The following is a 26,530-nucleotide window of genomic DNA, read 5'->3' as shown; positions in this document are numbered from 1 at the left end:
ATAGAAGTTAATAGAAGCCTATGAGTGTTCATCTATGATGAAAATTAATAGACGGATTTATTTTTTTGTAAAGATATTGTAATTAAAGTGTGGAGGTGTAGGAGTCGAGCCTCAGACCACGAGGTTGATAATATGAACACTATGTCAGTTGAGCTATGATTTTATTGGTAGTCCCAAAAAAATTTCTACCACTACGGGTGGATATTTCAGACTCTCTATTTATTGTGTCACTCAAACATGCTTCTTTTCGTGACAATACATGGGATGAGGATCAGACCTCAAACATACAATTTGATAGTATAAATTTACATTGTCCACATTGAATGGGGCCCACCTAATAATTATGAATATAAATGTATAGTATAAACAAAAGAAAGATAAGTAAACTATTAAATTTTTCCACCATGAAACTTCAATAATTTTACTCCAAGGAGTAGTTTTCATCCACAAGAGGAGAAAAAAAAAAAGAAAAAAGAAGATAGAAAAGGAGAGGCTGTCAATTCTTGCATGCCTGTCAAAGAAAAAAAATCCCTCTTCATAGAGATAGAGAGAGAGAGAGAGAGAGTGAAGCATTATTCCTATTTTTTTTTTGTTCTCTCTCTAACTCATCGTCGTCCTTCTTCTTCTCTTTTCTCTGCAAAAATCCTCGTTTTCTTCTCTGCTTTCTCCAACGTAATGTGCTTCATCCTTCTCATCGGAACCCTAACTCCTGACTCCAATCCTTTTTTTTTTAATTTTGTTTTTTTTTTCTCGTTTTGTTGTTCAGGTTGCAGAGAAATGTCGAAGGAAGGAGCGTTCGATCTTGCCTCCGGCGTCGGCGGGAAGATGAGCAAAGCCGATGTGCTCTGCGCCGTTGAAAAGTACTCTCTATTTCTCCTCCTTCTTAGACTCACTTTCTCTGTTCTCTCGAGGGTTTTTCTTACTTTGCCGGTTCGGTCCGGTTTATTTCGAGGGTAGGGTGGGTTTCTCTTTAAAAGTTGGGGAACCTGAAACTAACTTGCCTCCTTTCCTAATCATTTGGGGACATTTTGTGCCTATTTCGTTTTCTATTTTTTTTAATTAAACTTATTTATTTATTTTTATCATGTTTGTCATTTTTTTTAAAGTTAAATAGTTGCATTCTTATATCAATAACCCTATTAGTAATTATTTTATTTTTGAAAATTAAATCTAGAGATTAAATTTCTTACTTTATTATCGTCAAATTTTGAAAATTAAAAAAAATAGCTTTTCAAAAATTGTTTTTATTTTTGAAATTTAGTTAAGAATTCAACATTTGTATTTAAAGATCTAAAAATAGGATTGATTTTAAAAAATAAAAAATAAAAAATAAAATGATTATTAAACGGATCTTTAATTTTCAAAATTTGACTTTATTTCTTATAATATTGGTAAAAGAAATAGATAACAAAGTTACAACTTCATAACAGAAAAGAGTATGTATAAGCTTAATTTTTAAAAACTATAAATAAAAAACCAAATGGTTTTTTAAAATCATGTTTTTGTTTTTATATTTAACTAAGAATTTAACTATTTATAGAAGAAAAAATAATTTTTTAAAAATAAAAAACAAAATAATTATAAAGAGATCGAAGAGATTTAAGTATTATTAAGTTAGCTAATTAAGATTTCGTTTGGTAACTATTTTGTTTTTGGAAATTAAGTCTACGAACATTACTCTACCTCTAAATTTATTCTTTTGTTATCTATTTTTCATCAATGACTTAAAATATCAAGCCGAATTTTGAGAACTAAAAAAAACAGTTCTTAAAAAATTGTTTTTGCTTTTGGAGTTTGGCTAAAAATTCAACCATTGTACTCATGAAAGATGAAAATTGTTGTAAGAATTATTGATAAAATAGGTTTAATTTTTAAAAATAAAAAAAAATTAAATGATTATCAAAAGAGTCTAAATCATTAGTTTGTTTTTTTAATTTTTAATCTTATTTTTAAGATCAGAATCATAGGGATTTGGGAAAACAGAAACAAACAGTAATAGTAACAATAGTATTCTAATAGGTTCTCAAAATAATAATAATAATAATAACAATAATAACAATAATCTAATGCTTTATTATTTGTAGATCCTCTTTATTTATTTGAACTCCTTTTTAGTGGGCAAACAGTCAAGATGGAACTTTCCATTTTGGAAAATCTTAAAATATATTTGAACGCCTTACAGTTCTGAGTTTTTTTCTCCCTCTCTTTTATTATTATTATTATTATTTATTTATTTATTATTATTTTCTGGTTCTGGAGTTGTTATAGTTGTGACTTATGACTTTTTTTTTTTTTTTGATATAATGACTTATGACTTATGAGATCTAACTCTAAAAATATTACATGATTTTATTATATGTCGTTTTTTAAACAAACAAAATCGTTTTTATTATTAATTGCGGCTTCTTTCATAGGGCTTAGGGATTCTTTTTCTTCTCAGGAGTAGTTTATATATTATTAATTGCGGACTTGTTTCTTTTTCTCATAAATAAAATTACCATTTTACCGCACACTTTTATTTTTGGGAGTACATGTGTTATAAAGAAAATTTCTAAAAGAAAAGTGATAAAAGAAAAAAGAGGTTTGAGAGAAAAGAATATATTGATAATTAATTAATAAGCTTCACAAGTTGAATATGATTCAACTAGTTAAGACATAAATTCTTGATTAGATGTTGATTTTGAATTCTTCACTCTACTTGTTTAGAAAGGGAGAAAATATGTAGTAAAAAGTATCAATCAACAAAGAAAAAACTTTGAATAGGTTTGTTGTCTTTATGGTCCATTTGATAATGATTTTCCTTTAAAGAAAAGTATGAATTGATTGTCATCTTTATTATTATTTTTAATTTTCCAGAACAAAACAAAATTGTACTCCATGACTTTTGGGTTATTTACATTCTCACGGGTTTCTCAATTTTATTATTATTATTTCTTTTTTTGAAACCCACTGCTATATATGAAAATTTGTTTTTAAATAAAATATTAGGCTGTTTTCAAATATAGATGTTGATATTTTATTATTATTTATAAATATTTTTAGCAATTTTGTCATAAAAAAATTAAACGTAGGACTTTTTCCCTAACAACTAAAAAGGAGTTTGAATAATAAGTTAGAATATATAAAGTTCTTTTTAAATACATGTATTTTTAACACAAAAATTTAACAAACATCAATCCATTGAAAAAAAATCAAGGTAGTTTTCAAAAATAAAAAAAATGAATTAACTTATTTACAAATATAACAAAATATTATTGTCTTATCTATCAATGATTTATCAGTATCTATTGATGATAAATAATGACATTTTATTATATTTGAAAATATTCTGAGTAATTTTATCATTTAAAACAATTACTCAAAAATCAATGGAAGAGGCGATCGCCTAATAAGATAGAGATATTATTATTTGTCTTATAAGGAAATGAATTTCACGCCAATATGAACCTACCAACTAAGAGGTAAGAGATTTTGTAGCTATAGTGTTGAACTAAAAAGAAAAATCAACTTCACTTATATTTTTGTGCAAACAAAAAAAACATATTTATTACAAAGCTTTATAATGGATCAAAAAGTTAATTTTGAATCACTAAAAATAAATTACATGGGTACTTTTGCATATAGGATCAAAGATCCAACCCATACCCTTCTTATTTGAGCTTCTACAATATATGAAACATCAATACAAATAACAAAGTGAATATAATATATTTAATTTATTTAAAAATAGTAAAATGTTTATTGATTTATATTAATATTTTATTTTTGAAAAAATACATTTTTGGTCCTTGAATTTTTAAGAATAGATGCATTTGTTACCTAATATTTCAAATTGATTATTTTAGTCGTTTGGTTTCAAGAAAATTTTAATTGACTAAATATGGCATGATGACTTGAAAAAAATATATACTTCAATTATTTTCTTTTTTTAATCTTCTTCTCTCTCTTCTTTTCCTCTACATTCTCCTTCCTCTCCTCTTCTCTCTCCTCTGGTCTTCCATTCCGATCATCTCCCTCTCTCATTTTTCTACAATTTGACATGCCCTTTCTTTACCATTTTACTTTCAGCTTTTTGAGCCACAAATTCTTCATAGATCTTTTCTATTTTTTTTTTTTTTTTTTTTTTTTTTAATTTTACCTTTGAAATGCACTAACTTCCACTAGACAACCAACGAGATTCCTTTAACAAAAAAATTTCGTTCACTCAAGTTCAAGCACCATTGTTTACTCTAAATACTCATGACACAGGTGGGTCTTATAGAATGACCCCCATTGAAAGATTAAACAAAAATGTAATAGAAACCATCGGAAATGAAGAAGTTGAGTCAAGGTATTTAGGTGAAACTTCAAACAAAAAGTAGAACTCTAGAAAAAAGAAGAGGAGCTCGTTATATCACAGTTGGAACTTTTGTTTAAGAAAAAAATACTCCAGAAAAAAGAGGAGTGAGAGGAGGGGAGAAAAGAGGGAAAAATTAAAAAAAATTTTTTTTTTCTAATCCTTGTCAAATCAGCATTTAGTGAATTAAATTTAATGGTTTTATTTGTAAAGGACTTTTTAAACCTATTCTTAAAAATTCAGATAATAAAATGGCCAATTTAAAACATTAAGTGCCAAATAGATCTATTCTTAAAAATGATCAATTTTTTTTTTTAATTTTTTGTTTTCATTAAAAAATATTCATGGACATCAATATTTTGTATATATTTATGAAATATATTTATCATTAATATCATCGTAAAATTTTGAACTCAATGTTTTTATTGACAATAACATTTTAATCCTTAGCATAGATGAGCATTGTTCTTTAAGAGACGTCATACCAACAAAGTTTCTTTCCCCCAATTTTCATGCACATGCTTACTATATCGCTATTCCTCTTTTAACTATATGTTAGTTAAACTATATTTACATGATGAACAAATTACCTTCTTAAAGCGGGAGTTTGAAATACCCCATGTTTGAACTAAAAAAAGCTCCTTCACTAAATTTCAAATTTATTAGTTTCCAAAGGCATTATCGTTCATAAATTGTTTCTCCAAAGCACCATTGTTATCTACAATAGAAGGTCTTTCCTTTTCCCCTGATCATTGCCATTTTACCTTGAAATTATCATTTCTTGCTCGTGAAAAATTGTACCCTCTCTTTTTCCTGTTTTCTTTGATCTAAAGATTTATGAAGTTGCATGTATTATGTTGGCTAAATTAGGGTTTACTTTTGATGGAACCAGGTATGAGAAATACCATGGCTTCTATGGAGGCGAAAAGAAGGAGAGAGAAGCCAACTATACCGACATGGTAAGAGGCGATCAACTAATTTACATCATTGCATGTGAATCAGTTTCCTTTTCTTCTTCGCCATCTCGATATTCAGAAACTCACCAAAATTATTGTCTCGGTAATCTGTATTTTAGGTCAATAAATACTATGATCTCGTGACCAGCTTTTATGAGTTCGGTTGGGGAGAGTGCTTCCATTTTGCCCCTAGGTACGATATACATCATCTTCCTCCTCTCTTACATTGTCACAGCCTGTAATTTTACTACTTAAACTGAAAATGGACTTCAAATGGTTGGTTTGTTAATATTTTGTTTTTGTTTCCCGCTCTATGTTATTTAATAATTGTTTGTTGTTTCTTTCTTCCTTTTCTTTTTTCTTAATTGAAAAGATTTGTAAAAAAAGACATTTGATACTAATCAACAATTTTTTTTTTAATCGCTAATACATATTATATGTCAATTGAGCTAACTTCTCTTTTCAAATTTTAAGTTATACAAAGTTGTAATTTAACTTGGAAAATATTTGTCTAAAAATAAAATATGAGCAAAATGTGCTTTCGATTGTCTCTAAAGTTTGAGGCATGTAGGTTTGAGGTTGATGCCTATTTAATTCTTGGTGTTTGAAGGATGGCACTTTATTTCTTGAAGTTTAAAAAGATTATTCTGAATAGTTCTTACTATTAGTTTGACTTAATGAAAAAATGATATGACAGTTAAATAGTGTGCCAATTTTAGCTGATTTGAGTATGACATGGCCATCCTCTTTCTCTCTTCACCTTTTTTTTCTTTTTTGATAGCCTTTTGTCGTTATCTCCACCACCATTTAGTCGCTTCCTTGTTTCAATGCTCGTTTTTGCGCTGTTGTCTACCACACATAGTCGCCATCTTGAGGTTTCTCTATTATGACACTTGAATGAGCGAGAAACCAATTATGGGCTTTTTTAGTTCCAAATTTGAGTGTTTAAGATTTATTGGTGTTTGAAGTGTTAGGGTGGCTTGTGGCAAATGACAGAAGCCTTAGATAGCAACCGTGCACGACAATGCAACCACAACTATGTTGTTTTAGATTTGGGAACCCGATGTGTGGTAGACGGCTGCAACGCAGACGACATTGAATGACAACAATGTGTAATGCAATAAGGCGACATGTGACAGAAGACAGTATGGCGAAAAGCATTTGATGACAAGCCCTGACATCGGCAGCGAAACTAACGAAAAAGAAAGAGAAACACTTTAGAGATTGAGGATAAAGAGAGAGAGAAAAGATGAGGAAGAACAACAAAAAAATACCATTAAATTTGAAAAAGGAATAGGATGACTCCCTATTCGAAATACGGATGTTAAACGGAAAGCATTGACAAGCATTGTAACAACAAAAATACTAATAAGTAAACAAGTAAAGACACACAGAAGTTGGTAACCCAGTTCGTTGATAATTCACCTACGTCTGAGGGGTAGTGTGCTCAGGAAAGATAATCCACTAATATTTAAGAGTTAAATAGTTTACAATGTAGTACTTATCTGTGATACACGATCATTATATTGATTCATGTAGAGCTCAACTCACTAACCACATTGATTCAAGTACACTTCCTAGATGTGAAACTCCCTTTCAAGTGTACTTAGGCTCCCCCTAAGTTTGATAGTATTAATGTTAGACACTTTGGCTTCCGACAATGTGTGAGACTCCTCTCACTGAGATATCTTCCCCTTAGTCAGCGAATTCCCTTCACTGATGAATCTTAGGATCCCCCTAAGATGGAGAACTCCTTCTTTGAAGCTAAGTCTTAGGCTCTCCCTAAGATTGAGAATCTCTTCTCTAGCAGTAATAGCTTAGGCTCCCCCTAAGACTGTGATTTACTTCAAAGTGTTGCACTTCAACAGTTGAAGAACTCACACAGCAGAATAGTGAGCAACGAGTAAGAACACAATGTAGAACAATTCGGTTGTCGAACATAAATCGTCTTACTCAATAAAATAAAAATACGGCCGACCTAAATGGACAACACAATTCTCTTTAAATAATCAAATCCAAAAAGGAAACAAATCCCCATTTGGAATAAGAAGGTCACGCTTTAATAAAGGAAAATATCGGACGAAATATTACAGTCGGATATTTCCAAATAAGGAAATTGTTCTACAGGAAAATACTATGTTGTCACTAACATATGTTATGATTTTATTTGAGATAATTGTAGAAACCACTGCCTTAGAAAAATTATAAAGCTAATTAAACCATTCTCCAACTAAATTAATCATTTTTCAAAATTAGCAAGCATAGTCAATCAAGTTTAACCATCATATTATATTTCTATTAGTCAACTAATGGTCAAAGGAGTTTAGAAATTATTTAGAGCTATTTTCCAAACTCTATAAATGGAAGTTCTCCATTTGAAACTTTAGGTATCAAATAAGATCGTGTGGATTTTGCCCTAAAACATTCTAAATTATTATGTTGTAGTCAATCTTTTCTTTATAGATTCATGAGAATAATAAAATGGAATAATGTTTTTATTATTTATGTTTTCTAAAAGCTAGTTTTTTTTTAAAAAGAGCAAGTTGATCATAGATTAATGAAGACTTTTTTAAGTTCAACATATCGGGGTAGGAGATGCGATCCTCTGACCTCCTAGTTGATGATACATGTTTTTTTGACAATTGAATTATGCTTATGATGGCTTGATGAAGTTGACATCATAGATATTGGTTTACATCCATCTATTATAATTAGGTATAGAGATTAAATAGGTACAATTTGAAATCTACTAAGGTTTTTTCAAATACATGAATGAAAATCGGCACAATCCTAAAAGAGTAAAAGTTGTACCAAATTTATAATCAAATTTAACATGAAACTAGATTTTTTACATTCAAATTTGTATTAGTTCTTGAAAACATTTCTGAACAATGAAGAATGAGACAAAGATGTTAGTTACCATGGATATGTTTTTCAAAAGAATATAATGCTTCCCATCTCACGGACCACCACAATGATTTAGGCAACTAGGAGAGAGAAATGTACTAAAGAGAGAAGATAGGATTGAAACATTCCCTCGGTAATGTATTTGGCAGAGTCTTTCCCCCCTTTCCTTTTCTTTTCTTTCTGGTTTAGATGGTGTATATAGGAGAATAGCTATCGAATGGTCAAGGATTTTTTTGCTATTTTACCATGTTAATGGCCATTGAATGGTCATAGAAGACCAACTTTTCATGCACTACTTCACGAATAATATTACACATGCTATGATTGCTTTTGTGCTTTTATCTTAAGTGCTGCTAAAATAATATAAACGAGCATATTTTCCAAGCTTGTAGATGGACTGGTGAGTCTTTCCGGGAGAGCATTAAGAAGCACGAGCACTTCCTTGCTTTACAGTTGGGTTTGAAGCCTGGACAGAAGGTTTGTCTTCTTTAATACAATTCAGTGGGAGAAATTTTACTTCATCCTTCGCATGTTATAAAAATATAACTTTGAGTTTGCACCAGGTCTTGGATGTTGGATGTGGTATAGGCGGACCACTGAGAGAGATTGCAAGATTCAGGTGCGCTTTAGTTGTATGGATCTTAACAATTATTTGTTGTAGAATACATGAATCGATATCTATCTTTTGATATTCTTATGTCCTTTTGTCAAATAAAGAGTTTCCGTAGGTGTAACCTCCCTCACTATACGGATGGATGAATCCTTTTCTCCACATTGAGCCTTTAGCTGAAATCGTTAGTTTATGGCTTTTACAAGAAGACTTATAGGAATGGGTCTCCTTCATATTATATTTAGCCTTATAGGAATACCTTCCATTCAGAAATTCTTTGGGAAGAACAGGGGAAAATTGTATGTTTTGGCTCCAGGCATCTTCAAACAGTTGAGCTTTGTTGAAATTGCTTTGAATTAGTGGGTGGAAGTCCACTACGATTGTGTTGAAAATGAGAGGAAAATGAAGAGTTAGAAGATAATAAGTCTCGACCCTTCATTTTTAGACATTAATTATGGAATTTATAACTAATTTCTTTCATCCCTTAAGTTACAAAGAGACTCTCTTTCACCCCTTAAAACTTTAATCTGTCATTTCTTTCCCCTCTTTGTTTTGCTCAATTTCCTATCTAGAGTTAAGTTGAATGAGTTTCTAGAAATGATGGGACAAGACTTTAATGTTTCAACTTTTAAATTTCCTTTGTCACCTCGATGAGTGCATGCAATTTCTCATTCACCTTACCAGTTTCTAAAAAAAATTCTCTCTAAGAGAATAGGGACAGGGTGAAATGCCTTAATAAAGATAATCTTTTGACTTCATATCGAATATTTAAGTTGAACGGAGTGATCAGGCTGCACATAGTTGCGTCATTCAAAAGTTTGGAGTATTAGGAAGTTTGATTGGTGAGGTACGAATGGGTGACAAAGTAGTATGGAACTGGAAGTCATCCTTTTTAGTCAAGTAAAGTGGTTCAACTTTTATAAAGGTAGATTAAGGGCACTTTCTGAAGATCTTATTTGAATAGGACTCCTTGTGATATAAAGTTATAGTGAGCATCTGTGAGAAAGAAAGATAGTTTTTGGTGGCTTAGAAGCGAGGAAAGGTGCATCTGGAAAATGTCCCCAAAAGATGTGTAGGATCTCAAGTAATGGTAGAGAATTATCTAAGACTTATGGGGGGAAATGGCAAGAATGTTTATTTTGACTGTACCTTTTTTCTGTGAATCGACTTCTAATAGATCTTTTCCTCAGGTTGTTTCAATTTGCCATCTCGAAATCATGTGTGATAATGATGGTTTGGATAATAGTAGGAACATCTCAATTTTATATTGTGGTTCTGCATTGAAAATAACGATTTATAATTGCTTTAAGTTGGAAATTTTGTTTTGGCCTTTTCAGTATCTCATATTCTATGTAAATCTGTTACAGCTATACTTCAATTACTGGGTTGAACAACAATAGCTATCAGATTACTAGAGGAGAGGTACGTGTTGTTCCATTTCTGTTACGTAGCATTCGACACATTCATTTTTGTTCTTGGCATTTTTTTGCTACTTTTTGTTTTTACCGTTATTATGATGTGTTTGATTATGTTTGTACCGTGTTCTTATCTGATATAGTACTTCTCATTAATGTTTTCACTACTCATAATCTTCTGCTATTCTATAGGAACTGAATCGCATTGCAAAATTGGATAAGACTTGCAACTTTGTCAAGGTTGGTGTAGATTGAATTCAGCTTTTTGAAAAATTCTTCTCTCTCTCTCTTTATTTTTTTTTAATTAATACAATAGGATGGGGGATTCGAAACGTAGGCCTCTTGGTCACTAACACATACTATAGGCCAGTTGAGCTATGCTCGCTTAGGTTTTTGTTTCATCCGTTGGTTAAATAGTACCAGCACCTTTATATTTGTAATGCTATTCTTATATTTTGTTCTTTATACTTCCAAATATTAAGAATTGGTCTCTATACTTTTAGTCAAGCTTATAAATGGTCCCTGTCACTAGTTTTAGTTTAGTTACTGAGTTGAAGAGTTGACACGCGTGGCCATTGCCATAAAAGCCACGTGCATGTTTAATGATCAATTGATAATAGAAAGGGCTGATGCATGGGAATTTTCATGACTTCAGAAGTTTGAAGTTCTGGTTGTAACATTTGAAAGTACACTGATAGTAGTTTCTTCTTCTTCCTTCTATGCACATGGAATATCAAGCATAACTCTACTAGAAACACGTCATTCTTAGTTAAACTCTTAATCAAAATTCATATCTCAAGCCGAGCCAAAACTGAGGAGGGGTATATATGAGACCGTATATATAGCTATTTTTCACCTAATCTTGTCTGTTGGAGCAAATAGGATGATCCAGCTGGGGGCTACATCTTTCCCTAACATGAACATTTGAGTTATTGTACAGTCTTAAATCGTCTTAATGAATTACATGATTCAATTCTTGGTTCATTCGACAGGGTGACTTTATGAAAATGCCGTTTGATGATAATTCATTTGATGCAATATATGCAATCGAAGCTACTTGTCACGCACCAGATGCAGTAGGTCCTTATTACATTTCTGAAGTATGTGTTTAGAGCAATCATTCTATTGAATTAACTGCTATTTCCCCTCTGGCAGTATGGCTGCTTCAAGGAGATCTACAGAGTACTAAAACCTGGCCAACATTTTGCTGCTTATGAATGGTGTTTGACCAACTCGTTCGATCCCAATAACCAAGATCACCAAAGAATAAAGGTTATCTTGCTGATTCTGCCCCCCGTTTCCTCTGATTTTATACAGTTATACTGACAATGTCCATATCCGTAGGCTGAAATTGAGATTGGTAGTGGGCTTCCAGATATCAAGACAATAGGAAAGTGCTTGGAAGCTTTGAAACAAGCAGGTTTCGAGGTTGATTGGAAGGATTTTTTTTCTCTTTTGTTTTTGTATTTGATTTCCTTTTTCATGAAAATACTGTAGCAGATAAATATGCTCTGCTCACTCTGCTCAGGTCATCTGGGGAAAAGACCTTGCTGAAGATTCACCTGTTCCTTGGTACTTACCTTTAGATGGCGGTCAGTTCTCGATCACCAACTTCCGTGCTACAGCGATTGGGCGTTGCGTGACAAAATATATGGTAAGCAGAATGAAATGCAGTAAAACTGCAATTTTCACTGTATTTTTTTGGATGTTCCTGTTACCTTTGCATTATATTGACCATGTTGACAAGCTGCTGAGTTTGTTCTATCTGTAGGTTAGAGCATTGGAGTATATCCGCCTCGCCCCGAAGGGTAGTGAAAGAGTTCAAAATTTTCTAGAGCAAGCAGCACAAGGGCTGGTTGAAGGTGGAAAGTAAGTATTATATGACACAGCATTCTCCTAAATTGGGGTATTGCATATGAATCAGTAAGAACTTGAACTAAGTGAACCAAACCAATCAAGGTTAATTCTTTCAGTTTGACCATTTAGATTAGCCAAAACTCAGACAATTTTAAACATGTGAAAGTTTTGATCTATTCTTTAGTCAGGTTTTTATTTGAGCTACAATTTGTTTCAAAGTTTTTATGAGAAACTTCAACACTCGCACTCAAGAACACAATGAACATTCATTTTTAAGCTGTAGTGTTCATTGTTAATCTTTTTAAACATGAGAGATGCCTCAGCATGCTGATTTTAACTTTTGATACTGTTGTAGGAAAGAGGTCATGACTCCTATGTACTTCTTCCTGGTGCGTAAACCGCTTTTAAGTAGCGAGTAAAACGGCATTGGCAAGTAATTTGGTGGCTATGGTAATACTATGACCTTAATTTATTTCTATTTCTCTCGTCTCAAAAACTACTAAATATTATGGCCATTTTTTTTTAATTTCAGCTTTGCAATAACCTTGATGAAAAAAGTAAATTTGATTTCATATCCATATTTATGGTGTTTGGTAATTGTTGTTTAGTTGGATCATATAAGATTTTTTATTTTATTGTTTGAGAAACAAGGGATAAGACATCCTTTTTCCAGGAGGAACAAAATAAGACCTACCAATCTAAGTTGATGATGTCTTTTGAGTAGTTACAAAACAATCTGTGTTGGGCACTACAATGAGAGGGTGTGCATTATATAAAGTCACAGAAGAAAGAAATATAAGTCTTTCAAACTGAAGCAACAATTAGGAGAGAGATTCCACACATATTGGAAGAAATGCATTAGTTGGGAAACCTCACTAGTGTTACTGCTACCAAGGGTAGTAATCTACAGGAAGAACCTAAAGTAAACCATCCAGGTCTATTTACACATTTTTTGGTCTGACAAAAAAGCTGTCACTTAAATTGATTCATGGCATGAAGTTGATTTCACACACACACTATTCTTCCTTTTCATTCTCTAGTTATTAGTTCCGTTTAGTAATTATTTTATTTTTAGTTATTGGTTTTTGAAAATTAAGCTTATGTAATCTACTTTCTCTCAATGTAAAAACCAAGTCGAGTTTTGAAAATTAAAGAAATAGTTTTTGACTTATTTTTGTTTTTAGATTTTGATTAAAAATTTAAATGTTTCTTCAAGGAAAATAAAAGGCATGGTTGGTTGAAAATAAACATAAATTTTAAAACAAAATAGTTATTAAATTAGGCTTGTATTATCAATTGCTACCTCCCAAGCTTGCTTCAAATTTTGTTGATCCCAAAAAGGAATTGTTTTAGGCTTCTCGCTAATGGTGATCCCAAAATAATTAAAGGGTGATGAGGACCTCTTCCTCCGAAAATTTCTTATATTATGTTCTGTTACTTCTATTTGTTGGGTGTCACGTCAACATGCTTTTTAGATATAAAGTGGAATCCATTAACATTAATGCATTAATGTAAGGTTCACTAATATTTATAAAAGAAATGCTAATTGTTTAGTGTCAATGAACTTTCTTACTACTTTCTTCTTGGAAATTTAACAAATTTAAGTTTTGATGACAGTAAATTGAATATGTCATGAATAAAAATCTAGGAACACCTTAAACAAATCATCGCCTTTAATGGTTCTCCAAACCTTAAGCAAATTGCCCAATTGATTTAATGGCATTTCCATCGAGGTCAAATTTTTACAAAAATGAAAATTGATAAGAATATATTGAATTAGTGAATGAAAAACTTTAATTTGGCCTTATGTAGACTATAATGATTATTTTTAATCATCGTATGTAAAATATATGTAATATCAATATGCAATTATCGAGAGAAATTGGTGAAAATTGTTTGATTTAATCAATGAAACTTCTGTTGTAGCTTGATTATACCGTAAACGTTGACTGAATTATTAAACAAGACTTTAATTATGACTTGATTAAACTAGAACTAATCTTTTATGGTCATCATATTTTAAAAGTTTACATAATATTTATATGAAAATGTTGGTGTTAATTGAAATATTTCTTAGAGCATGTTACAACCTTACAATTAGTAAATGAGAGATATGGTTTTGATTTGTTTAAATTATATGCGAATTCTTCAATTATTCAATAGTATAGCTTAATCAGAATATAAATGACAATCTATTTTTAAATTCTTAAATTTATTATATATATATATATTATCATGAATATTGTAAGAATATACCATGATAATGATATTTTATTTATATTTTCGTCAAAATGTCTATAAGTAAAAGATCTAATTTTTCATTGACTCAATTATATAAATCATTAACCGAGTTCATATAGTAAAGAATATAAGATAAAGGAGAATTAAAAAAATAAATAAATAATTCTTTTAAATGAAAAACAATTGAAAATATTTTTAAACACAGTAAAGTGGTATTGTCTATTGATGATAGATATTGATAGATATCTAAGATACTGATAGATGTTTATCGGCGTCTATCATTATCTATCACTGAGGGAAGAAATATTTTGCTATATTTATAATAAGTTGGCTTATTTTTCTATATTTGAAAACAATCAATTAAAAATGTGTATATAACCATTTAATAATTTTTAAAAAAAATCTATATGGACAAAATCAATAATTGCAAATTCAAGAAGAGAAAAAAAAACACATTTTTTTTTTTGAGAAAGACACTAAGGTCACATATACCAATCTGTAATAAAAAATGGTGTAATTGTAATGAGTTATTGATAGATCAAATTGTAATTGGCCACAATCGCAAGTAATTAGATTGTTTTTTATCACGTTTACTTAGAATTATGAATATGTCACATTTACTATTACTGTTATCATTTGGAGTCAAGCAGTAACGGAAACGATGACAGTAAATATGATAGATTCATAATGCTTATATTGTAACACTAACAATAACGGTAATGATATTGGCTAGTGGAACCCACATGATTTTAAAACACGATCGAATTAACCGCCCTCTACATCTTAATTGAATCATATTCTTCTATTACATACCTAGAACTGAATCCCACATTTCGTTATGATTAGGGAAACAACAACAAACATGACCAGATGGGGTCTACTTTTTAGATTACCATTAATTTATTGTGTTTCCCTCAGCATAAACGTGGCTTAAGTTCAATTTTTTCCGTTGCCACTTCGATGTTTTGTCCAAATATCAAATAATATGTGATATATTGTTGACTTAAAGGAAAAAAAGATATAGCCCTAATATTTTAGGTTGAGCTACTCTCAACTATCTTATTTATATAAAAAATGGTAGAAATTTGTGATCTCATTCTCTATATCCTCATGATAAAACATCACCTTTGCTATTCACAAGAATAGTAATATGGTTCTTACTTAAAAGCACAAATATATATATGAAGATTTGAATATGACACCACATAGACATAGTGACATGCCATGTTTTAAAATCAAATTACACAAACACAACAAGTATGTCAATATTTACTTTTGAAATAACTTTAGTTGGAAAAGATATGGGGTTTGATATAAAAAAGATTTAAAACATTAGCCTACTTGAGTTTTGATCTCGTGTATCTTTCCATTTTGTTTATTAATTATTAATTATTATTTTTTTAATCTTTGGAGTATAAGATAGTTGATGGTATAGGAGACATGGCTTTGTTTACATTATTGAGAAATAAACCTTAATTAAACTTGTTGAAGAATGGAGCTCATAGATATACTAGGCTATAGAATTTACTTTGTCCATATACATTATAGAAGGGGTAACCTTACCATTAATAGAAACTTTATCCATTAGTATATTGTTTACCTTTTCTTTTGCAATTGGGATATGTTAGGGTTAATGTTCCAAATCTCGTAGGGTTCTGTAGTTTATAACTGTATTGTACAAATGTTTTATTTATTTAATAAAATATGAGATATTTTATTTGACATTTAGTAGCATTAAACCCACAAACCAATAAACTAACATCCAAGGTTATCTTTTGTAGCTTAAACATGTATGTAGAGACATACAAGTAGATCAAATTTAAATGATAACCTAAATGGTCTATAATAGATGGATAAGGTTGGATACCTTATCCTAGTGACATTAGAGTACGACCCACTTTGCAGATGTTATAATTGTTGTAAAATGCTACAAATGATCTGATCCTGATCATTCATGTGGAGACATGTGAGTAGAGGTATTCTATACAAAAGAGTTTATCTAAGATCGGACTACGAAATGACTAGTCTCATTATATAGCACCGTTCATAATAGAAACTTACATTTCATCAAAATGGCTATAGGTGATATGACCGAATCTTGAGTGAGCTGTGAACTCATACCTATGAGGGCGGTCCTTTGATTTGTATGGGTGAGAGTGGCCAGATCGCCAACTCAACAAACCTACCATTTTGGAGATTCGTCTGATTAAGGTGTTGGGAACACAGCTACACAAGACGGAATTCACTTCTTCCCCGAGGTCAAGGTAAGTAAATAAATTGCTCACTTAAGAGCTGATTTCGAGGCTTGAACAATGTGGCGCTACACCTTCTTCTGGCCCGAGAAGGGTTTGTCCATAGTTGGACTATGATTTATTGTTCATTAAAGGGATCAGTGGTACTTAAGGAGTTGGATATAACTACAGGGGCAAGATGGTAATTTTGGCCTAATTGCACTTACGAGCAATTTGTGAAGGGTCATCGCACTATTGACTAGTTATATCCAATGGACACAGAAATATATCTATAGTGCCAAGAGTGCAACTGTCGGTCTTTACTGAAGTGTTCAACAATTAATGGATGTTGAATAATTAATTAAAGGAGTTTAATTAATTATTCAAAGACCATTGGAGCTTCAAGCTACAGGTTCATGAGGTTCTCTCTATATAGCTCAATGGGGATTAAATAAGAACCAATTTTAGATTAATTTGAATTGTTCAAATTAATTATATGTGATATAATTATTTTATTTTATTTTAATTATATATGATATAATTACTATAATGTATTTGATACATTATAATATAAAGTTTATTTGAGAGAAAATAAATATTTGAATATGATTCAAATATTAATGATGTGAATTGGATTCATATAATTAAATTTAATATAAATGAGATTTATATTAAATATCGATAAGAGAGAATTAAATTATAGGTCATATTGTATTGGATACAATATTAAAATATCGGTTATATGTTATATTTGATATAACATATAGTTTAATATATATTATATGATAAAGTTGTTACTATATTTATATATATCTGTATATATATTAATGTTGTATTAAAATGATTTTTTATTAATTGTTTTGATTTTTGAAAATTTATTTTGGGAGAGAGTTATAACTATATCCCCTTTTTTCTCTCTACTACTTGAAAGTGGAAGAGTGCAGTGCATAACCATCATCTTCTTCCCCATTTTGTTTTTACAGAGAATCCTCTTTAAAAGATTTCTCACTGAGAAATGTTCTCAGGTTCTTACTCTTCTTCCTCTCAAAATAAATCTCTTTCTCTCTCCAAAAAATTAGAGCCCACAAAACTCTTGGATTCTCATCCCAGATAATACAAAGAAATTCAAGTGGTGGTGGCCATTTGGGTTTTGTGTTCGTTGCAATTCTAGAGAAAATGAATTACGAGAAGAAAAGTTCTTCAAGGGTTAGTTTTCGTCCCCTTATTTCTTTTTCTCAATTGTTTTTCAACATGCTATATTTTATCATTAAATGCATATTATTATGTATTTTTCTATAAAATTTATGAACCTGTAAAATTTGGGATTTGAGTCCGAACCCCATTTCTACTTAAGGACTTTCGATTCCTTCAATTGGTATCAGAGCAGGGTTTTTTGCTCAAATTTTTCCAAATTTTCAAAGTTAATTATACAAAAATTTGGTGGATTTGCATTCTGTTTGAATTCTTCATGTGATGAATACTTTTTATGAATAGTTAATAATTGATGGATGTTTCTGGATTGGTCTTTTTTTAAGGGATGGTTACAAACATAGACATTAGGCCTAAAGTATAAGCAGATATAACATAATGTAAAAAAATTACAAATATGGTCAAATTAAATAGTCTATCAGTGATAGACCATATTGTTGGTAAGAGTCTATCAATGATAAATCATATCCATGGTAATAGTCTATCAACGATAGAAGTCTATCGCTAAAAGACTTGGGAGTCTATCAACGATAGAAATCTATCGCCGATAGACTTGACTATATTTTCAATTTTTTTAAAATGATGATATACACTTGGTTATTATTCCTGAAAATTCTACCAATTGCAATTACTCTTTTTTTTTTATTATTGCTTTCAATTTTTGCAAATCTAATTTGTAAGGGCCTCTGTTTTGGGCATAATTGTTTGCGATCGAGTCTGTATTTTAATATTTTGAGTCGATCATAACTGTTTTGGTCGAAATCTGGAGAAGATGGGGCCAAAATCGGAGGTTTTTCGATAAATTTTACGGCTATACAGTGTTGTTTGTACCGTAGCATTGCAATGTTGTGCCCTAGTGTTGCAACACTGCGATGAGGAAGAACGATTTGTTCTTTCCGTAGTGTTGCAATGTTAGGCACAATGTTGCAACACTCCGAGACGAAAATAACAAACTATTCTCGTTCGGTTTAGTTCCTGATCCATTTGGTTCACTTGCAGTTCGGTTAGTTCGAGTGGTTTGGATTCGGTTCGGTTCGAGCGATTCGGAGTTGGGCAGTTATATGGATCCTCAACTTCATCATCATCTACCATAGCTAGGATTTCAGTTAAACCCATATAGCGAATAGGTGGGTCGCAACCCTTCCACTATGTCGAGGTTCCCTCAACACTTGAGGTGGATTTGACCTACTTGATGAACCTACTTCAACAACTCTTGTTGAGGTATTAGGCTCTTCAACAACTCTTGTTGAAGATTCAGTAGTTTCTTTGGAAATCTCATTCAATACAATTTTACTTCTGGGTCTATGCTCCCTTATGTGGTATTCCTTAAGAAAAGTAGCATTTGTCGATACAAATACTTTGTTTTCTTTAGGATCAAAGAAATAGTCACCTCTCGTTTCCTTGGGGTAGCCTACAAATAGGCATAACCTTGAACGTGGTTCCAATTTCTTAGGATTAGCCTCAAACACAACCCTAGATTCTAAAATGACGTAAACTAGTTTTACGACCATTTCATAACTCCAAAGGCGTTCTGATAACACTCTTGGATGGAACACACTCCAAAAATGTTCAGGATATATGTTGCAGTCTCCACTGCATAACCCTAAAACGAGTCAAGTAAGGAAGCATAACTCATCATAGACCGAACCATGTCCAACAGGGTTCGATTTCTCCTTTTTGATACACCATTTTGCTAAGGTGTACCAGATGCTGAGAGTTGAGATACAATTCCATGTTCTATCATATAGTTCTGGAATGTTAAATCCATAAATTCTCCATCTCGATCAGATCGAAATGTTTTATCGTTCTATTTAATGCATTTTCAACTTTAGCCTTGAATTCTTTGGACTTTTCAAAAGATTCAGATTTATGTTGCATTAAAACGTACTCATATCTTGAATAATCATCAATAAAAGTGATGAAATATTCATAACCTCCCTTAACTTTTACATTCATCAGACCACAAAGGTCTGAATGTACTAGCTCTAACGGTTCTTTAACCTTTGACCTTTTCCAGTAAAAGGTCTTTTAGTCATCTTGCCTTCAAGGCATGACTCACATACAAGTAAAAAATTTTCTTCTAACTCGCTTAGAAGTCCATTCTTCACCAACCTCTCAATTCTATTGACATTAATGTGTCCTAGTCTTAGGTGCCAAATTTGGGCATTTTTCTTAGAAGAAATTCTAAGTTTTTTAGGTTGAGTTACAGCAGTTTTAAACATCTCTATGTTATGGAGGGCATTTGTTGCTAACGACCTTGGCATATACAAATTATTTTTCAGTTTCGCAAAACATATATCAACACCATTCTTTGTAATAAACACTTTATGAAAAGAAAAGTTGATTTGATAATAACATTCTAATAAATACTTTACAGAAACTAAGTTCCTTTTTAACCCAGAAACTACAAATACATCATTCAAAATGAGAAATTTGTTTTGTAAAGTTAACTAGAGACCTCTCACTATCACGCTGAGACGACGTGCTTGGTTCCAACTCATATTGTCATCTCACCAGTATCAAGTTGCTGATAGGAACTAATTTCCTGAAATGAAAAACAAACATGGTTAATGGCCACAGAGTCAATAATCCCGGCAGAATCATCATTCTCCACTAAACAAGTTTCCAAGATAAGCAAATCACATTTACCTTGTTTGGCGTTCTTCTTTTCTACCAAATATCTAGGGCAGTTCCTCTTTTAGTGCCCATCCTAGTTGCAATGAAAACATTTTCCCTTGTCAACCCTGACAGGTTGTCTACCCCTTGGTGCAGAAACTCCTGGGTTAGCAGCGGCCTTCCCCTTTCCACCCTTCTTCTTCTTCCACTTTTTGACGCCGGAGGAAGAAGGTACAGACTTAGTTCCAGAGGTCAAATCTTTGTGGAACTTTTTGGAAAATGAAGCAACATTTGTTTCACCCTTCTTCTCCTTGCTTTTCAATAAAGATTAGAAAGTTTGTAGCTCGTTGAGCACTACGAAAGTGCAGGAAACTTTCAGGTATAGATTCCAGTATAATGCTAATTTGGCTAGCCTCATCAATGCTTGACCCGTTTATCTCTGCCACGTTGAAGTGGATCATCATGTTGAGAACAACAGATGCCCCCTCTTGCATACGGGCATTGAAGATGTACTTAAAAGCGTCGTGCATGAGCTATGCAGACGGTTGTCTGAATATTCCTCTCAGGGACTCTATGATCTCACAGGCTGTGAGCATGGACTCATGCTTCTTGGCCAAGACTTCGTTAAGGCTTGCCAAGATATACGCTCGAGCCTTCTCATTTGCCCTTGTCTAGCGCTCGTAGGCTTTCTGAACATTTCGAAGAGCATTAGAAGGTGGAATGGGAGGACACTCTTCCATCAGAACGAAACGCAGGTCATCGATGATTAAAATAGTGTTGATCGTATTTTTCCAGCTTGCGTAGTTCTCGTCAGTTACTTTATCGATGGTTAGTAAACTAAGAGTTGCGGTAGCCATATTAAATTGCTGGGAAAAAAAAACAAACTTATTTAGTCTACTTGTATTAAATCACTTTTAAGAAAACCAATCAAGTTTTAGCAAAATAGTCTAGTGTACCCTAAATGATATCTATTTTGCAATGATGCTTCAGTAAGGTAGGAAAAAAGTCACCGTAGGGTGATCAAGTGGGCCTTCACTGAAATGAGACATTCTCAACTATTAGACAGAAACAACTCCTTGTAACTGTAACTAATAGTCACCATTGTTTGGTCCTAAATTTGTTAACATTCTTAACAATTCTGTGTAAGTGTAACCCCTCATTTTAGGTTCTAGAGTCCCACCCCAATGAGCCAACCTTAGGGAAAAGCCGATTGGAACAAGAGACTAAAGTAACCTTATCCATTTCTAGAGATCAAATAAAGCGTCATGCAATACTGCCATCCTTTAGGGGGATATTCACGATGCCACGAGGCGATGCATGAAACTTTATCCAACCTAATAAGAGAGACCGAGGGATGTTTTGTCACACGTCTCGCTCCCACCTACTATAAACATTCTCTCCATTCACCTTGGTATTGACCTACCCAAATGCCACCGATAGGGGACACCCACGGTGACTCGAGGTCGATAGTAGATCTCAGGGTGTGAACTTTTAGGGAGAAACGTGTAGAGGTAAAATTGAAATATCATATACCCCATTTTCCTCCAACTGAGTGTTCTACCTAGGGTTAATTAACTTAGGAAAATTCGACTACTGATTTTATCTAAGTGTTTGTCTTATTTACTAAAAAACAACTCTTATCTTTGATGATTAAACAATTTTGATTCAAGTCTCATTAAACTCTTTAATAGACTTTCATTAAACTTGCATGCGTGTAACAAATCTATCTAATTCACCTTTCCAGGTAGGTTCCCAGGTAAGGGTGCGACGTTTCCATCGACTTAAGTACCCTAGCCTAGCCAAAACCTGCCTTAAACAAAATATCCCGTATAGATACATTTTTTACATATTGAATCTTTTATTAGGATCAATTTAATCCTATTAAACCGATTTAAAAGATTAAACTTAGATTTCTAATCTCATTAGAAACGTGATCTCAAGTCTATTTCAATCATATTTTAAAACAATTTTAAAAAATGATTAAAGCTTAAGGTTTGCATGCAACTCTTTATTATTGATTTTAATTCTAATTTCATTTAATTATAACAATTATAAAGAAATGAAACAATTAAAACCAACCATTACATGATTGACATACATAAGTTAATTATAACATTTATAAATTAACATAAGGTAATGTCATGCTTCAATGCGATGTTCATTCATTACTAATATATAACATTTATATAACTAAGTATAGAACCATGCTATAGTATACATTCCATACAACCATTCAACCTTATATTATAACACTTATATATAAATGATGCATGGATATGCTATAATGCATGCATACATATACTATAACTTTTATACTATATGATGCATGAGCATGCTTTATGTAATTTAAATCTGCATATTTGTATATTATAACATTTATAATATAAAATGATGCACGAAAATAAATGTATAACCTATGGTGGGTTTTAAAACTATATGGCATACATTATGACATATAATAAAAACATACATCACATGTATATTTATACTAAAAATTGATGGAGACCGGGATAGAACCTCTCTAAAAATAGAAACAAAGGCTAACTATTACAAAATTTTGAGTCAACCGGTTCGAAACAAGTGAACTGGGTCTTGAGTCGCTCGACCCGAACCGCTTCTCAAAGAACACCTGTGTAGTAAACGCACCATGCGTCGAGCATCTATGCGATCGCATAGCTAATGACTATGCGATGAACATGATAGTCTACGCAATCATGTAGCACGCAAGCTTGCATCGAGTATCCAATATTGCACGATCATTCAGCAAGCGAGTGCTTATACGATCATGTAGCCAACATAACACAATCAAGCAGCAAACTCTACACGATCGCGTAGCATTAGCTATGTGATCGTTTGGCATATGATACACGGTAGTGTAGCAAATTCTACACGATTGTATAACAAAAGCTACCTGATCGTTTAGCTTTTCTACATGATCCAGAACCTCTATTTCGTCTTCTCCATCGAAACTCTGATCTGCCACCCTTCTTTGAAGCCTCACAGTGAATCAAACCTAACAAGTACAGACTCGATTGCAATAATAATGCCCAAAAATGCAGGGGCCCTTTACAAACCAACTTTGTAAATTTAAAGAAAGTCTTAAATTGAGATTTCTATCCCAAAAACATTCATCAACAATGGTCATCTTGGTGAAATGTAAGTCTCTATTATGAACGGTGTTATATAATGAGACTAAACGTTCGTGGTCCAATATTATACAAACTCCTTTGTATAGAATATCCCGCTCGCATGTCTAATACATGAATGATCAGGATCAGATCATTTGTAGCACTTTACAACAATTGTAACACTTACAAAGCGGGTCATACTCGTAGTGTCACCAGGATAAGGTGCCCAATCTTATCTATCTACTACAGACCATTTAGGTTATCACTTAAACATGATCCACTCTTATGTCTTCACATACATGTTTAAGTTACAATGATAACCTTGGATGTTAGTTTATTGGTTTACGGTTAATGCAAATAAAATATCACATATTTTATAGACAAAGTGAATAAAATATCATACATTTTATTAATCACATAATGAGTTTGCTCATACAATATTTACAAATTATAGAACCCTACGAGATTTAGGGCATCAACCCCAACAATAATGCCTGTTGGAACTGGACACGTCATCTTAGCTATAGTAGTGGAAGGGCTCAGACTCTGTTTATAAAAATCTTATATTTTATTAGATAATGTATATGTGGTTCCAGGTTTAATAAGGAACCTGATTTCTGTAAAATGTCTCCTTGAAAAACATTATTCTCTTAACTTTCAAGCGAATAAAGTGTTTATTTACAAGAATAGAGCATTAATTTATTGTGTTGATCTTGAAGATAATTTGGATGTACTAATACCGTTAGCAACTAAATCCCTCATTAACACTTAAATGTTTAAAACTGTGGTAACTCAAAATAAAAGGCTTAAAATTTCTCCTAAAGAAAATGCCCGTCTTTGGCACCTAAGGTTAGGACACATCAATCTCAATAGGATTGAAAGATTGGTCAAGAATGAACTTCTAAGTGAGTTAGAAAAAATTCTTTACTAGTGTGTGAGTCATGCTTTGAAGGCAAAATGACTAAAAGATCTTTTTACTAGAAAAGATCATAGGGCCAAAGAACCCTTAGAGCTTATACATTCAGACCTCTGTGGTCCGATGAATGTTAAAGCAAGAGAAGGGTTTGAATATTTCATCACTTTTATTAATGATTATTCAATATATGGGTATGTTTATTTAATGCAACAGAAGTCTGAAACTTTGAAAAGTTCAAAGAGTTTAAGATTGAAGTTGAAAATGCATTAAATAAAATGATAAGAACGTTTTGATCTGATCAAGGTGGAGAGTTTTTGGATCTTACATTCCATAACTATTTGATAGAACATGAAATTGTATCCCAACTCTCAGCACCTAGTACACCTCAGCAGAATGGTATATTGGAAAGGAGAAATCAAACACTGTTGGACATGGTTCGGTCTATGATGAGTTATGCATCCCTACCGGACTCATCTTGGGGTTATGTAGTACAGACTGCAGCATATTGAAGGAAATCGAACACGAGGATTTCCCTGAGCAGCAGAAAGATCATTTCAAATTACAATCATATATGAACTTTACAATTACAGTCACAAACAAAAACATACAGTTATGCATTAATTACAGAAACTACAGCATGCTACTACAAATGGTCAAGGACAAGTGAAACACACATTCATAGACTCATCGCCAAGTTCCTTGATCACGAACGCTCGATCACAGCAACACAGCAACCATGAACGTTCGTCCAACACGACCGCTACATTGCACGAATACCGCACACTCGAATTTAGCGATCGCCTAGATCATGAACAACCCGAACAACACGAACGGTCTCCATAGAACCTCGATAGTGTCGAATTGAGTATGACACCACCAAGAAAGCTACGTTGGTATTCTCGGTGTGAGAATCTAGAGGGTAGGCTCTGTGTGGACTTGGTTTGAGGCAGAAGACAGAGGAAACACAATCGTGTAAACGATTGAGCAAGTGGGAGATGGTAGAACCTATCGTATAGGTTGATGCCCAATCGTTTAGGAAAAGCTAAACGATAGTCTAGAAAAAGCTATGTGATCGTTTAGCTCATCGCTTAACTAAGTGTCTGTCGCCTACAAACATTCCACGATCGTTTACCTTATCCGAGCTGTCGCTTAGTAAATCCTATTTACTTGACAACTTCCGTGAAAATATTTCTGAGAGAGGAAATCTCAAAAAAAAAAATTTCTTTTCTTACAAAACTTACTAAAATTAGGAAAACATTTTTCCTTTTATCTCACGGTTACCATGAAACTACCAAACCAATAACCTCCCACTCAATTGGTTATTAGAGAAAAAGATATATTTATCCAATAATTAATATTATTATAGATATAAATGATAACTAACTTATCATACTATATTTATAACCTATAATTTTAATATTTCATCTCATGAAACATACAAACCATAGCTCTTTTTCTATTCCATGGTACTTAATGTAAATTTCATTTACATTAATCCTCCACTAGATGTATCTCATACATCATACCGATCATATTATATATAATCGAATTACCTCTTGTCAATTTAAACATTTCAAATCAATACCAAGAACTGATCCTCAACTGAATCCATTGAGCTACCAATGGGACCTTATGGACTTATAGCTCGAAACTCCAACGGTACGTGAATAACTGACTAAACTCTTTAGTCACGGGATCCCTATCCGTTAACTGCCAGACACTCCACTAAAGACTGACAGCTGAACTCTCCTTACCACAGATATATTATGTGTCCATCTTAACCAATCAGCAGTGCAACAACCCTTCACAGATCACTCGTAAGTACAGCTGGGCCAATAACCATTATGCCTCTGTAGTTACATCTAACTCCTTAAGTACCACTGATTCCTCTAATGAAATATAAGTCATAGTCCTACTATGACTGAGTCCTCTCTTCCAAAGAGAAGCTGTGACCACAATGTTCAAGCCCCGGAATCAGCCCTTAAGGGAGCAATCTCTCTACTTATCTATGCTTCGGGAAAGGAGTAAATTACATCTTGTGTATTGAGTTCCCAGCTCCCAAATCAGAAAAATCCCCAAAAAGGTAGGCATGTTGAGTTGGCAATCTG

At 32.4% G+C, this 26,530-nt stretch overlaps 1 protein-coding gene across 2 annotated transcripts; it reads left to right on the top strand.

Moving 5' to 3' along the window:
• Nucleotides 1-249: 249 nt before the first annotated feature.
• On the top strand, nucleotides 250-12,678 carry LOC120091030 (cycloartenol-C-24-methyltransferase-like). 2 transcript variants are annotated; one of them, XM_039048821.2, is made up of 14 exons: nucleotides 250-672; nucleotides 767-860; nucleotides 5,229-5,295; nucleotides 5,412-5,485; nucleotides 8,592-8,676; nucleotides 8,763-8,818; nucleotides 10,177-10,231; nucleotides 10,417-10,464; nucleotides 11,217-11,300; nucleotides 11,380-11,496; nucleotides 11,569-11,652; nucleotides 11,753-11,878; nucleotides 11,996-12,093; nucleotides 12,437-12,678. In XM_039048821.2, exons 2-14 carry the CDS (start codon nucleotides 778-780, stop codon nucleotides 12,498-12,500), a joined length of 1,041 nt encoding a protein of 346 aa, XP_038904749.1. In that variant the 5' UTR covers nucleotides 250-672; nucleotides 767-777; the 3' UTR covers nucleotides 12,501-12,678. The 2 variants fall into 2 exon arrangements, with proteins under 2 accessions (XP_038904749.1, XP_038904750.1); XM_039048822.2 differs by having other exon boundaries at nucleotides 380-672; nucleotides 8,585-8,676.
• Nucleotides 12,679-26,530: the final 13,852 nt, after the last annotated feature.

Source organism: Benincasa hispida, chromosome 11, assembly GCF_027475165.1.
Source record: "Benincasa hispida cultivar pf3 chromosome 11, pf3_genome.v1.1, whole genome shotgun sequence".
Classification (NCBI taxonomy): domain Eukaryota; kingdom Viridiplantae; phylum Streptophyta; class Magnoliopsida; order Cucurbitales; family Cucurbitaceae; genus Benincasa; species Benincasa hispida.
Note: the sequence above shows the minus strand (reverse complement) of the source record. Positions and strands in the feature narration are given on the sequence as shown.

Excerpts from the sequence above, each read along its gene's own strand:
- LOC120091030 (XM_039048821.2), top strand. The coding sequence starts at position 778 with ATGTCGAAGGAAGGAGCGTTCGATCTTGCCTCCGGCGTCGGCGGGAAG. Across the intron at positions 8,819-10,176 it reads AGAGAGATTGCAAGATTCAG|CTATACTTCAATTACTGGGT; the intron begins GTGCGCTTTAGT and ends AATCTGTTACAG. Across the intron at positions 11,879-11,995 it reads GTTGCGTGACAAAATATATG|GTTAGAGCATTGGAGTATAT; the intron begins GTAAGCAGAATG and ends TTCTATCTGTAG.